Source organism: Phaenicophaeus curvirostris, chromosome 7 (assembly GCF_032191515.1).
Source record: "Phaenicophaeus curvirostris isolate KB17595 chromosome 7, BPBGC_Pcur_1.0, whole genome shotgun sequence".
Lineage (NCBI taxonomy): Eukaryota > Metazoa > Chordata > Aves > Cuculiformes > Cuculidae > Phaenicophaeus > Phaenicophaeus curvirostris.
In genome coordinates this window covers 15,466,278-15,480,850 of record NC_091398.1, presented here as the reverse complement: position 1 = coordinate 15,480,850, position 14,573 = coordinate 15,466,278, and the positions used below count along the sequence as shown (strand labels likewise).

The 14,573-nt window shown below is 38.8% G+C and overlaps 1 protein-coding gene across 3 annotated transcripts in view; it reads right to left on the bottom strand.

Annotated features, from left to right (window-relative positions):
- The window catches only part of RAPH1 (Ras association (RalGDS/AF-6) and pleckstrin homology domains 1), a 95,974-nt gene that overhangs the window by 23,219 nt on the left and 58,182 nt on the right, over window positions 1-14,573 (bottom strand). For all 3 annotated transcript variants that reach the window (XM_069860963.1, XM_069860964.1, XM_069860965.1), the window contains 3 exons: window positions 4,007-4,084; window positions 2,492-2,651; window positions 641-762 (listed from right to left, as the gene is read on the bottom strand). In XM_069860963.1, the coding sequence (XP_069717064.1) occupies window positions 641-762; window positions 2,492-2,651; window positions 4,007-4,084 (360 nt within the window). The remainder of the gene's footprint in view (window positions 1-640; window positions 763-2,491; window positions 2,652-4,006; window positions 4,085-14,573) is intronic.

The window sequence follows — 14,573 nt, the reverse complement described above, 5'->3', positions numbered from 1 at the left end:
GAGAGAGATCAAGTTTTACTCTATCTCGTTCTTTTCAAGTCAAGTTCTTCAAAGAGCCACCTTCTTTTCTTTTACTGAACTGCTGCTGGATATCAAATCCGTAGCTACCATTTGAGAGATAACTTTTCCTACTAGGGAACAGGAAACGCAGGTGAACAGAAGCAGGTCCCAGTTTCCACCTGGAGCAACATGTTCTCTTCACTTGCCATTTGACCGAGGAGTAGCTATTCTCTTTAATTTTCTCTTCCCCTTCTTGCTAGCAACGTAAGAATGCACAGTGGAGAGGCACTAATGTTAGCAATACCTGTCAGCACCCTTCTCACATACTTATGTACTTAAAGCATGAAGTATTGATGTAAATGCCATGAAACTGCTTGCTTTCATCACCATTAAAATTAACCAAAACCACATTAGAAAACACATTCCTTCAACTCATGCTTTTCTGCTAGGGACTTGATTTTGTGCCAACCACAATGTGGATGTACACGGTGCCAAAATGTAAAGCTCCCTGGCATTTTAATACATACACAGTTATCAAAATAGAAGTATGGAAATGAATGCCAACAAAAAAAAGAAAGAAACTGCAATCAGGCGTACATGTAGCACGCACACACACATTCAACATAAATCTCAGGCTTACCTGGGGATTTTTGAAAAGTGCATATTTCTCTATACGTTCCACAAACATTAGTTTGTTTGAACTATCTCTTGTCCAGTTCAGAAGATTTTCAACTAAATTTTCATGATCTTCAAAGATCCTTTCTGCAGCAAGGGAAAAAGAGCAAATACCTTTGAATCTGTCATATTTTCTGACAGACACTACTTTGGAGTCATATCTAGGAGACAAGGCATACACATAGAGAAAATAAGAATTCAAGGTCTACTAAAATAGGGAAGAACTTTACACTAAGAAACTGAAAAAACTTAGGCAACTTTCAGATGTGCCTGGTTTAATTTTACACATACACTCAATTCAACACTCTCCCTTCCATCGATATAAGGAGTCTTTTCCATTTTTTCTGCCTGATACAGCCTACCATCCCACATGAACACAGCAGAGTCACAAGACGTTCTGAGTACAAATAAGGTTATCACACTTATATGTACTGTGGTCCACACAATCCCTGGAGACAATTTAGGCTGCTTCTTCAGCAAAAAAATTGTTTCTGCGTCCCTAATCACTAACTCACTTCTAGACCATGAAAAAAGTAATAGGCAATGATCAGAAGGAAAACAAAATGCTTCTGAAATGCAGAATACCCACGGTTAGTGGGAGTATGGTAATGTATGAAAACTGACTCTGTCTATTTCTTACAATCTATCTTGCTGAATAAATGATATATCGACAATGTCTCTGAGAACTTTCAGCTTTGTTGAAATAGCTATCACTAGCAGAAGATACTGAAAAGAGGCAAAAGAGAAAGAAAAAAAGAGCAAAATGTACTGAACTGGTAAAGAAATACCTAAAAAAACTTATTCTAAAAAAAATTCTCTCCACATAGGCCACATGTGCCATTTCAGCAAATTACTTCTTTCAGGATTCTTTGGTGCTCACTTGAAATCAGCATGTTTTTTCCACAAAATGAATCGCACCACATTTTCACAGAGGGCATGTGGCACTGATCACATCCAGACCTGGGAGCTATCACTAATGAAGACTGAGATGACAGGTGACATCTCAACATCTTTGTAATTCAGAATACTAAGCAGAGTGTATGCAACAAAATGTCACTTGTAGGGAAAGAATTAAAGTTTGAGATGACAATACAACATTACTGAGGTCTCATGAGATCTCTCTAAGAAGCTTTCAAGTTACAATTCATGACTTCCATCAAGCTCTAAGAGTAATACAATACCGTCTTCCAAGAAAGTAAAGGTGTTACCTAACAGAAGAAGAAACCAAGAAAACTTCAGAGGACTTTGATACAAAAGCTTAAGTCTCAGTGTAGCCTCATTAATGAAACTGGATAGCTTTCAAAATGTATCAACTGTTACTATAAGTACAACAATAACTGAACTCAGACACGAAACAACTTATTCACTGAGTATATATGTGCCTATAGTATGTAAGACTGCATATAATGAACATTCCCGTTATTTAAAATAGTCCTTAGAATTGAAACATAGTAACTCTCAGATATTTCATAAAAGTATAAAATACTATTTGCAAAAAGGAAGATTCACAGTAAGTTTTTTATCCCTTACCTCTTTCTTCTGTAAGGAACACAGCGAAACCAAGAGGGTCAGTGACTAAACATTAGTAAAATTCCTGTATCACACCTTAGAAGTTAGACATGTTTTTATTACGAAAGAAGAAATGATTCCCAGATCCTTCTGAAAAATGTCATTCACGATGAATGAACATTTACTACATGAACAAAGGGATGATGAACATTACAAAGACAAGAATTTAAATCATTCTGAGGACATAGATATAGACAAGTATTACAGCAATAGACAAGAATTATAAACGTTTATAATTATCACTCACCCATTTGCAATTCAGAGATGGTTTCCACCAATGACCAGTCTAAACTGTAACCACAATGTGATTTGTCCATCAGATTGTCTAATACTTGTCTCACGGTCTGCCTCTCATCTACCATCATTGTTTTTGAGCTGTCATCAGACATATGGACTCTGATCACCAACTATTAAGCAGAAAGGAGAAGGAAGATTATTTCCCACATTTCAAATAAACACATGTGTTTAAGACCTTGTTTCTTTTTCTAAGATTATCTTAAAATAGCATAAAAGTTCAAACAAAACACTCCCTCCAAATGTAAAAAGACGTAAACTATGGTTATATATTTGTATCATGGACACTTAACAGGATACTGTTCTCCTTCAGTATAAAAGAGTAAATAAAGGTTTTCCCAATACAATGACAAGGTGCTTTAGTTCTATGTTAAGAAGGGAAAAAAAAAATCAGTCCTGCCAGTGTCCTGTTTTGATTAATAAAGTGTATTTGTGGCAATTTTTCTCACACGTCCAGGTAAAACAAATGTAGATACAGAGTTCTGCACAACCTTATACAGAATCAGAATTTTTCAGACTTGCTATTGAAGGTTTCTGTCCACTTGTACATATTTTCTAAAAATGCTGGCTATGTAAATAATACACGTATGTTAAACTCTTTTTTTGAGGTGTATGAAGCATTACTGTGAAAGAAACCTGCTTTTAAAAGCATGAAATGCCAGCTTTTCATAGGCATTTTAAAGAGGTCACTATCCAGGAAGAAAAAGGCAGCCATTTTTTCAATCAATCAAGAAACATAAGACAATAGATCCCATCTTTCTTGCTAATCACTATGCTTTCTTTTTCACACCTTATTCAGCTGGAAAAGTTAAAACGTACTAGTTGTAATACGCTGGTTGGCTTGTTAACTCCCATCTTCCAGACAAGACAGTTTTCCAGCTTTTGAAAGACAAACACTAAATTTAAAAAGCATTCCAAGCTACTGAAAAACTCCAAATGTAAAATAAGAATGCTAAATGTTAAGGAAACACTTCATGCTCTTTGACAGTGCGTCAAGTAATGTCAGTAGACTTTCTCCACTTGGTAATCACTGTTTGCAATCCAAAATGCTCGTATTCCATTTATCACTGGAAAATCCTGCTATGCATAATGGCAAGGAGTATGTAAAGAAAACAGACTCAAATTTTAAACGTATGACAGCTTAATAAACAAAGAGAATCTCAGAAGCCTGGACCTTCACTTCAGCTGTGGGTGGAAGTTGGCAATGTCTTCTTAATGTGCACTAGCTGCAAAATATAAGCTACTCCTTAAGAAAAACATAAAGTTCTTTCATACGCTACGATCTTCTTCACTAGGTCCAGCCTAGATGAGAAAGCACATTATCACTCGAGATCAGAATACTACAGCGTTCCCATGTTATATTCAGAGCGACTTAAGGGTAACAGACATAAATGAGAAGAAATTTGCCTGCATTTTCCAGGTGAATAGTATAAAACAAAGATTTCATAAAGCAGCATAAATTATTTACCTTTTTCACTTGTGCCTCTTTAATCTTCTCTAATGCAACCCTAATCTTCTCAGCTTTGAGTTTAGCAGCCTGTTCCTCCTAGAGGGAACACAGAATTCCAGTTAACATAAACTTCAGCTCAGTTTTAGCACGATTTAATCTTGAGGTTACCGTGTTTTAAAACATGAACAGAAATGCTGATTCACCCATCTATAAATCCTTAACTATTTCTTAGTGATGACGAAGACTTACTTTTTAAGACAAAAAGAATTACTAAATATATCTAGCATTTAGAAATACAACTGCCATTATGTCCAAAAAAACATACTGGACACGTACATTTTGTATACGCGTATTTGGCATTTCTCTGTTCTTTCACATTGTAAGTAGCCTTGTGCATTACTGTCAAATATTTTTAGCATATTATATGTTTACAGACATGGATTTGGACAATACATCTTCAAACAGCAGTGTACAATCTGAGTACACGAAATAAAGTTTTGGTTGATCAACATAAGTTACAAACAGCACACTAAGAAATGTAAGAATTTACTGCACACAGAAAGCATAGAAAACAAATCCTGTAAATAGGATTCCACGCTACATGCATTGGTTTGGAAGATTTTGAACTACTAAATCCATTTCCAATAAGTAGCTTGAATACTCCCTTTATCTTTACTAAATACAGACTTGCTTTTTTCCTTGCTTTACGTATTTTAGGACACACAAAACAAGTGAGGATTCTTTTCTTTGATGCTCTTGTAAGTAATCTACTTATTTTTTTTTTACAAATGCATTAAAAATATCAGATAATTTAAATCTGTTCTATCTGCTAATACTAAAGCAATTTCTATACTGTAAGATTAGCAATACTATTTTTTAATTTCTGGATATTATTGACATTTCTGTTGAAAGTGGATTTGAAATATGCAGCTAAACAAGCAACCTGCCTTTGTAAGATGCTATATGCAGAATTCAGATTTTAGAAATCTTTAATTGTGGATGGTCATTAGGTCTAATATCTCAAAGCAACATTAATTACTTAAAAATCTCTAGAAGTATAAACCAATGTATTAAATAAATTAACAAACAAATCCCCTCCAAAACATTAAAACTCTTTAGAAAGGAAAATTTAAGCCTTTTCTCAGATCAGAAGTAGCACAACCCATCACCACGCCACTCAGTGTGCCACAGACATTTAGCTCTGTATTGCCTTCCTACATTAACGTAACTTCTTTACCATGTGTTTAGATGGTTGCTTTTCCTCTAGAAGTCAAGATTCAGCTATCCTGAAAACCACAGAGTTTACGTTTTCCACTTCTCAGTAAATTACTAATATTCCTATCACACGTTAAAGGGTACTCCACTTACTGTACTCAATAGCTTTTGCTCCTTTACACCTGTGACCATACTATGCACTGGCAAAAACATCAGCTAGGCAAGACAATAGGCTACCTTGTGAGAAACACAGTTCTTTTCAATAAAATGAACCAGTAAGTTGACATGAGTAGAAATAATTTGAGCTCGAAACATTACCCAGAAACTCAATTACCTAGGAAAACAGGTTTTTATTAGTCTACAGGGAAGTATGGCTTTTTATTCACTGTAATTATGGTGTCATATAGCTTAGAAAAGTTACACCAAATTAGCATTCTATTCAAAACAAACGGTGTGATAATATCTAGAATCACTTAAATGTAAAAATGCACCTAGAATTCTAAAATATTCTTCCTCTTCCTTAACATTAATCATTTCCATCTACAGAAATAAGTTATCACAACACCCCAAAGTTCTAAATATTCTTAAGTTTCTAAAAACTATGCTATGCATCTGTGTATTATGAAATCAGCATAAGCAAAAGACTTTTTGTTTTATGACATATTTGGATATACTGTAATTTATGGTTTAAAAAAGATGTTCATTAACCCAACTATAAGTTTTTATTACAGTACAAAAGTCAAGAGCACATTTAGTTTTGCTTTTCACTGAAGTCAAGCAGCACAATTTTTCATCCCATTTCACTGTATACCTGCGCATTGCAGCGATTTCTAGGAAATCCCAGCAGGAACAATTTAAAGCCACAGCTCACAGGCAGTGACAGGAGAGCAACAAAGAATCAGCTAGGGGCCTCATATACCTGCTCCAGGACAGTGAAAACATCGTTGTTGATCTCAAAGTTTAAAATCCATCATTCCCGAAGATGCTTTTTAAAATAAACAGACCAAAAAATATTTTGAGGAATTACTATTTTACCACCAACCAACCACTTCTCACTTCCTACTCAATTTTAAATTGAGTCCAGAGATCAGGGTTTCTTATACTTTACTAGACTTTAACAAAGTCATTTTAAAATTAAATAAATCCCCAGAATTACCATTATAAAAAATAAGAACAGGTCTCAATCAGTAACAAATTACAAAGAGAGGCCTGAATCTACTTACTGGAAATGCACAGGGGAAAAGGAAACAGGAATCAGAGATTTCTGAAAGCACACATTAGTCAAGGATTTTAAGTTATTCAAGTTTTGCTTTTAATTAGCACTCCAGCTGCTGTTGATCATTGAAGATATGACAAACGATGTTTCACTGGAGCAGGAGAACGTACTATCTAGTTTGTATTCCTAAATAAAGTAATTGAGTAACTACAGAATTCTTAAAAATTTGTAACAACGTATTCTATTTCTCTGCTAATGGCCAATAAAATAGCCACCCACATCCCCTCCCCCAGGCACAGAAACACAGGCTCTCTCCCCCCCTGTATGTGGAATCAAGACAACTCCTCAAAGCAAGGAAGCGTGTGCAATCCATCAACTTGTGCTACGCTAACAACATTTGTCACCACACATGGAGAAAGGTGACAGGAGGCAAAAGTACCTGACTGCAACTGTAAACCATCCAACACCACAAACTAACAATGCTAGGATATACAGTCCAATCCCATTTAACTTTGGTAGCAAATCCTTCCAGGAACAGCAGTGCCAGTCTGCTTGCCAAAGGGTCATAAACAAGCACATAAATAGCAGAACTGCTGCCAAGGCCACAGTTTCCCAAGTGTCGTATCCCAGTGCAAATCCCTGGTACAGCTGATATGCTTGCCTCCCCTGCATAGCAGTATTTCTCCGTTACAGCAGTCACAGCGCGGATCTGGCCACAGACAATTCAGTCAGGGGGCTGAAGTGGTTGAAAATAAACACAGCAGAAAGATTTAGCAGAATCCACTCCTTGAAAAGGCTGCCTCTAGTCACCTACAAACTATGGAAAAGCATAAAGGAGACACATGCATAGACCTTCTGCATAAAAACACAAACCATAAAGGAGTGTCATTTCCACCTCTGATAGGAAAAGGATACTCTTTCAGTAGCAGTGCACGTCTCTCTAAAACTGCCACATATATTCCTCGCTTTAAAGAGATGACTTTGGGAGCATCATTATACTTGCATTTTAAAGCTTTGAGCTGAGATTGCTTTTGGTTAAGGAAAACATCACACTTGATGTAAAGAATGTTTGGCAGCATACTTATATTAAGAACTTGTTCATCCATAGCATCCTAATGTATTGTGAGCTAAAATTGAAAGGGTACAGCTCTGCAATGCAATGGTTTTAAAGATTTTTTTTTTCTGTGTATTTTTGTACTAAAACTCAGTTTTCAATAATTTTAGCCTATACTGGAAAATTGGAAAGAATAACGCAAACATTTCTAAAGTTAGGATTTCCTTAACATAATAATCAGTTTCCTGCCTGTTCCCAGTTAAATATGCAGTTAGATATTCCAGTTGTGCTTTAATATTAAATATCCAAGATGCATGCTATGACAGAGCTGTCCTTGCTTAACTAATTTTATGCCTTACAATTCTGGTTTGGGGTTTTATTTTTTGGTTCTGTGTAGATTTTAAGAGTGTCTTTAACTGATACCTTTTACAGAGATCACAGGCAGAATGGAAAAAAAGAGGGGAAAGAATCACTTAAAGGTTATAGTATTTAGGAAAGCTAGCAATTAAAAATAGGAGATAGGTAACAGAGTATTTCACTTAAGCTAGCAGGGTAGATAGAACACAAGACGCATAAAAGAACAAATTTCTCCAATGTTTAATATTTGAAGTTTTTCTCTGAAGTCTTCCTTTATAGAAGATAACTAAATACACAAGTAGCATTGACTTCTTAAGGACAAGAAGAAGACCAGTGCTTATTTTCCCAGCCACAGTCTAGCTTCAGGTTTTGGAAGGACTCTCCTTCCTACAGAGTTTTTACAGAAACAGAGGTTCCTGTTGCCAGAGAACACCATATTAACATCTCAATATGTACCTAATTCCCCAAAACTTCAAGACATCTTTATTAGCCCCATGTTTAATGTGCATCAATCAGAACATTAATCACATTAACTGTTTTTGCTGGTCGTTTTCACTTATTGTGTATATATATAAAAAAGGAACTCTAGAGCAAATGTCTATGTGCTCAGCACTGCGTGGGGAAAGCTGAATGAGTGAAAATTAATAGCAGTTCTTCTGTATCTCCTGATAAAACTTTTTAGGAGGGGGGAGGTGCCCCTACCCTAGAAAACAATCATAGAACTGTTTGCGTTGGAAGGGATCTTAAAGAACATCCAGTTCCAACCTCCCTGCCATGGATCAGGTTGCTCAAAGCCTCATCCAACCCGGCTTTGAACACCTCCAGGGATGGGGCAGCCACAACTTCTATAGGCAGCCTGTGCCAGTGCCTTGCTACCCTCACAGTAAAACATTTCTTCCTAGTATCTATTCTAAACCTACCCTCTTTCAGCTTAAAACTATCACTCCTTGTCCTGTCCCTGCATTCTCTTATAAAGAGCCCCTCCACAGCTTTCCTGTAGGCTCCCTTTTAGTACTAGAAGGCTGCTATAATGTCTGCCAGGAGCCTTCTCTTCTCTAGGCTGAACAAGCTCAACTCTCTCCGCCCTTCTTTGTACGGAGGGTGTTCTAAGCCCTCTGATCATTGTGGTCCTCCTTTGGACTTGCTCTAACAGATCCACACCCTTCCTGTGCTGAGGTCTCCAGAACTGGATACAGGACTACAGGTGGGGTCTCACCAGAGCAGAGTAGGGAAGCAGAATCACCCCCCTCAACCTGCTGGTCACATTTCTTTTGATGCAGCCCACAGCTGCACTGTCCAATGAACTTGTGTTAACAGTAGTCGCCTATGACCATTCTCAAACATTTTACTGCATTTCTTCTCAAAATAACCTAGAATAACCTATACCCGAGTAAAGCAGAACAGGAAATGACATTCCTCTCTATCAAAGCTCACTAAATGTGAGTGTACAGCAGCCACTCTCCTGACGATAGGGCCCTCCTCAGCAATGATGAGTCATTCCACATTTCCTCCTTCCCACAATATAGTGTTTTCTATACTTCTAGTGCATTCCTGACTTACTGGCACCATACTGTAGCATGTTAATAAATACGGAAATGCATATTAAACAGCAGTACTGTTTTGGGGGTTATGTCTGAGAACTTTTCACCTCAGAAGTTTTTAAAACTACACTAAGGTAGTGCCACATTTTTCCTTTGTTCTACTTCTGCACACCATTCACAAACTTTTTTTGCAACTAGACGTCTAACTCCAACACAGATGATGGCTTCTGAGTGGAAATTGGAAAGCAGCAGTTACGCTTTAAATGCATCTTGAAGCCCCAGGTCTCTGGAACCCCATGGGATCCACTTGAGAGTACCGAGAGATCAGGCAGAGGAGCTTGCCAAGCCACACTCCATCAGTTATTAGCAGTCCTTGTTAACATGGAAGGTTCCAGATGACTGGAGGCTTGCCAATGTGATGCCCATCTACAAGAAGGGCTGGAAGGAGGACCTCGGGATCTACAGGCCTGTAAGCCTGACCTCAGTGCCAGTGAAGGTTGTAGAGCAGACCATCTTGTGTGCGCTCATCATTTGTCCTGCTGTGCAGCTCAACAAGGCAATCAGACGCAGACAGCATAGGTTTATGAAAGGTAGGTCCTGCTTGACAAACTGATCTCCTTCTGTGACCAGGTGACCCACCCAGCAGATGAGGGAAAGGCCATGGATGTTGTTTACTTTGACTTCAGTAAAGCTTTTGACTCCATTTCTCACAGCATTCTCCTGGAAAAACTAGCTGTGCACAGCTTGGACAAGTGTACTCTGTGTACTCTCCCTTATGCTTGATCGAAGTTACCCAGTACTCAAGCTTCTCTCACTCTCCCCAGTGATGCTCACCCAAGAACATGTACTATTCAGGAAAGTGTTAATGCTGTGTGATGCAAATTAACCTTCAGAGACAAACCTGGCAGTGCTACTTCTCATTAAAGAGAACCACTGCACAGCTTTACCAAGATAAGAATTTTATTTGCTTATAATATCATTAGGCCAAGTTGTTTGGAAGAAAACTGTGATGCCAGTGTCTATCTCAAACTGAAACTGAGGAAGACATGGTGCAAAACCAGTGCCGCAGCTACCTCAAAGGATGAGGAAAAGCAAAAGTTAAGTCTGTCCACATAAAAAAATCTGTGGACATCCCCACACCCGGGAAACGTGGTTTTCCCAATTTTTGCAGAATGGCTGAGGTCATCTTGTCCAACATCCCTATTCAACCAGGGCCACCTACAACAAGGTGTCCAGAATCACGTCCAGATGGCTTCAGAGTATCTACAAGGATGGAGACTGCAAAGCCTTGGCAGCACTCAGTCATCCTCACAGTACAAAAGTGTTTTCTGATCTTCAGTCTCACGTGTTTCAATTTGTGAACATTGCCTCTGGTCTTGTCACCGGGCTCCCCTGAAAAAAGCCTCACTCCATCCTGTCTCATTTACGCCCTCTCCCTTCAGATATTTGTACACATTGATGAGTTTCTCCCAAGCCTTCTCTGTGACATGCTGAAGAGTTTCAGTTCTCTCAGCCTCTCCTCAAAGGAGATTCTCCAGTATCTCCATATTTTTGTGGCTCTTTGCTGGACTCTTCTCAGTAGCTCTGTATCTCTCTTGTACTGGGGAGCCCAGAACTGGACAGACTACTCCAGGTGTTCCCTCACTGTTATCGAGGAGAGGGAAAGGACCACCTCTAGCCATGTCCTAGCAACATTTCTCTCAGTTCATCCCAAGATACCATTAGCCACCTTTGCTGCAAGGGCACACTCCTGGCTCATGGTCAACTTGATGTTTAACAGGATCCTCAAGTCCTTTTCTGCCAAGCTGCTTTACAAGCTGGGGGTCCCTAGCATGGACTCGCGTATGGTTTGTTCTTCACCAGGTACAGAACTTCACTCCCTCCTCTTATTAGCTTCAAGAAGTTTCTATCAGCCTGTTGAGGTCCCTCTGGATGGCAGCATGACCCTCTGGCATCACAGTCACTCACCCCCATTTTGTGTCATCAGCAAACTTGCTGAGGGCACACTCTACCCCAGGTAGTCCTGGTGCCTCTGATTACCACCTCCTAGGCTCAGCCATTCAGCCAGTTTCCAGTCCACCTCACTGCTTATCCATCCCATAGATCAACAGCTTCACTGTGAGGGTTGGTTTGTCTACAGCGTTAGGGCTGACTGAAAGAGAGCACCTAAAGGGGCTGTTGGAGCAGCACTGAAACAGGGCAGCCAAAGATAAAGAGATCAGTGCCAAGATACAGTTTTTTGTGTGGGCCAGAGGTGAGGCACTTAGTCCAAGACTGCAGCAGAAATTAGGGTTAGCATTTGCCCTATCATCCAGATCGTTAATGAAGAAGTTGAAGAGTATTGGACCCAGCGTTGACCTCTGGGGTGCACCACTGGTTAATGGCCTCCAACTAGACTTTGTGCTTCAAGGTATGGCAGAATAGAATCTTATTCAGCAGAGAAACATTCTGTTGTCTCCCTGAAAGAGCACTCAAACTGGATTTGACAAAGCTAGTAGTGATGAAGAAAACAAACAGAATGCATTTGCAAGGAATTTCACTGGCTCCTTATCCCTTGAAGCATCCATTTCCAGTAGATTATCTTCCTGCTCGTCTCCAAACAGGACCTGTATTGCAAGAACTCTAAGCCACGCTTCTTACTGGGGCTACCTAAGATAAATAGTTATAGGAGAAGAAGTACTAGGTCTAGGACCAGGAAAAAACAACAAAGAGGAGAGAAAAAAAAAAACCAAACCCAAACCAGGAGGTAGAATAGGCCTCAGAATGCACAGTAAGGAAGTCAGAGTGGAAAGAAGACAACAACATAGCAGATGAGGCACTAGGACTGACCGGTAAGAAGTTTTATCTGGACAAAAAGGTTGATACGTGGAACAGGGCAGAAACACAGATTTGAGAACATACATTGTTTGTCTAACAGTGTATCCATAACAGCTTGTTATAATTCATTGCAAGACAAAGGTGACATTAAAACTGCACAGGAATATCACAATAATCAGAGTGGATTAGTACACAGAAGCTTATAGTATAAAAACTTCTCATAGTTTTCAGCATTGCACAAATCCCTACTACTAACCACCTACATCCTTTTTGTGGTTTCCAAGTGTGGCCATCACAAGTTCCTCAAACTGGCTGTAGGAGGCTGGAGTTTTCAGACTGTGTTTACATCCCGTGCAGATTAGAAATCAATTGCTGTATTTTTAAACTTCATTAAAAAAAAAAAAAAGTCTCAAACAGATGCTTCATTCAAGAACGAGTACATCTGAATTGGATTGACCTAAGACACATGAAGCCAGCTTCACAATTGATTTATTCAAAGGTCTGAAGGGATTACAGTGTGTAGTAACCAAAGTCTACAAACCAGGGCAATCAACATTGATAAGAAGAATATTTGCCTTTCAGGTCAACACGAAAAGAATGAAGTACTAGATATTTCGAAGGAGAAGGCATAACGTGATTCCTTTCCTCCAGATGCTGACATGCATATCTGAAGCATTACATCATTAAATAACCATCTTCTGGCTTCCTGAAGGTAGCTTCAGCTTCATGTGCATCAGAAGGGTAGAAGAAATGGTAACTATAAAATCCAGCATGTTACATTTCTACTTCCTGTTTTCATGCCCTAAACTGGGATGTATTTGAACCCAAATATTATCTCAAAATTGTCTGAATAGGTTTGAATGCTGTATGAAAAATAACACATAATTACATTTAAAAACTAAGAGACCACTACAATGAACAGATCCTTTTCTGTGAGGAGATCCACCCGGGGCTGCAACAGGAACTGTGTTTGTGCATGGTTGCAATGCAGAAGTCCATGACTAAAATCTTCATCATTAGTTATATTAGCAGAGGACAAAAAGGGTATTATCATTCCCGCCATGTGTCTCTAGTCTCAACATAAAAGGTAGACAGGCCAATAAAGGGGAAGAATACAAGAAGCAGTAAGACAACAAGAAGTAGTTGAACACATGAGACTCCATCAGGGAGCTGCAACATGATCCTACAGTTAACTGATTTAACACCTTGCTGCAATTGAAAGGAGAAGCCCCATTTCTTCAGACTGCTTCTCTCGTATCCGGGCTTATCTAATGTAACAGCAAGCTGAAGAGATTTAAGCAGCAAAGTGGACTTCCATTTCATTGTTGTACTAAAGATACTAGTCTCTCCAGGAAGTCAAAAGAGAAATGCTAAGTATCCACATCGGGACTGTGTGTTCAGGTGTCAGAAGTACAGGGTACAGCTGTACTGAAAATGTCCTAAGCTGAACTAACAGCAAAATGTTACCCTCAGAACATCAGCAAGCCATCATATGCACCCGAATCAAAGGGCTACAAAGTCTAACGAGCCAAGATTTATAAATCCAAACATTTAACATCAGGCATCTATTAGAATCACTGACACACAATAGTTCAGGGTCATATAATGCAATGGACTTCAATATTTTACACCTTTTTCTTACTGAAGTTCCACATGCTAACCAACATTAACACCAAATATATATAAGTGGAAGGAAAACACAGAGATGAATGAGAAAATTATGGTTTCTGTTTGTGCCACAGCCGTTGTTAATCTATTTTGAATCAAGCAGGGTTTGCTGGTTTGGCAGCTGTTGGCTTTGTTGGGGGTGCAGGGGAAAGGAGCTGATGCAGGAAAAAAGGAAAAAGGTATGGACTTAAGTTTTAAGCAAAACAATCACAAGAGCAGAAAATTACTTTGCTTTGGCTGCTTATATTCCTCTAGAAAAACAGCCTGAAAATTTGTTATCAAGATGCACACTGAGCATCTTGAGAATGTTAAGGTATTTAGAAAAAGCAGTAAACTAGTTCTAAACATTTACTGGAAAATACGGGCAACTTATGCCCTGTGAATGTTATCCTTATTGCTTTGAAGGCACCAAGGTACATTTTGTCACTTCAGGCTTGCCTGAGATTTCTACACTAGAGTGTCTATTTTAGAAAAATAACCCAAGGAGTGGTTTGCTGTAAGTAGGACCAATAGACATGACTGACACCTCAGCTACCGAGCATTCGAAGTTTTCTTAACAATGTAAAGCTCTATGTTCTGCATTCCAGCCTGTTTTGTTTTCCATCAAGGAGATTTATAGCTTGCTCCATCCCTCCTACTCTAGCTTCAAAAGGAAATATGTATTGAAAATGTAATTCTCAAACTGAACAGCAATTTGTGCTCTCTTAGTACATCACT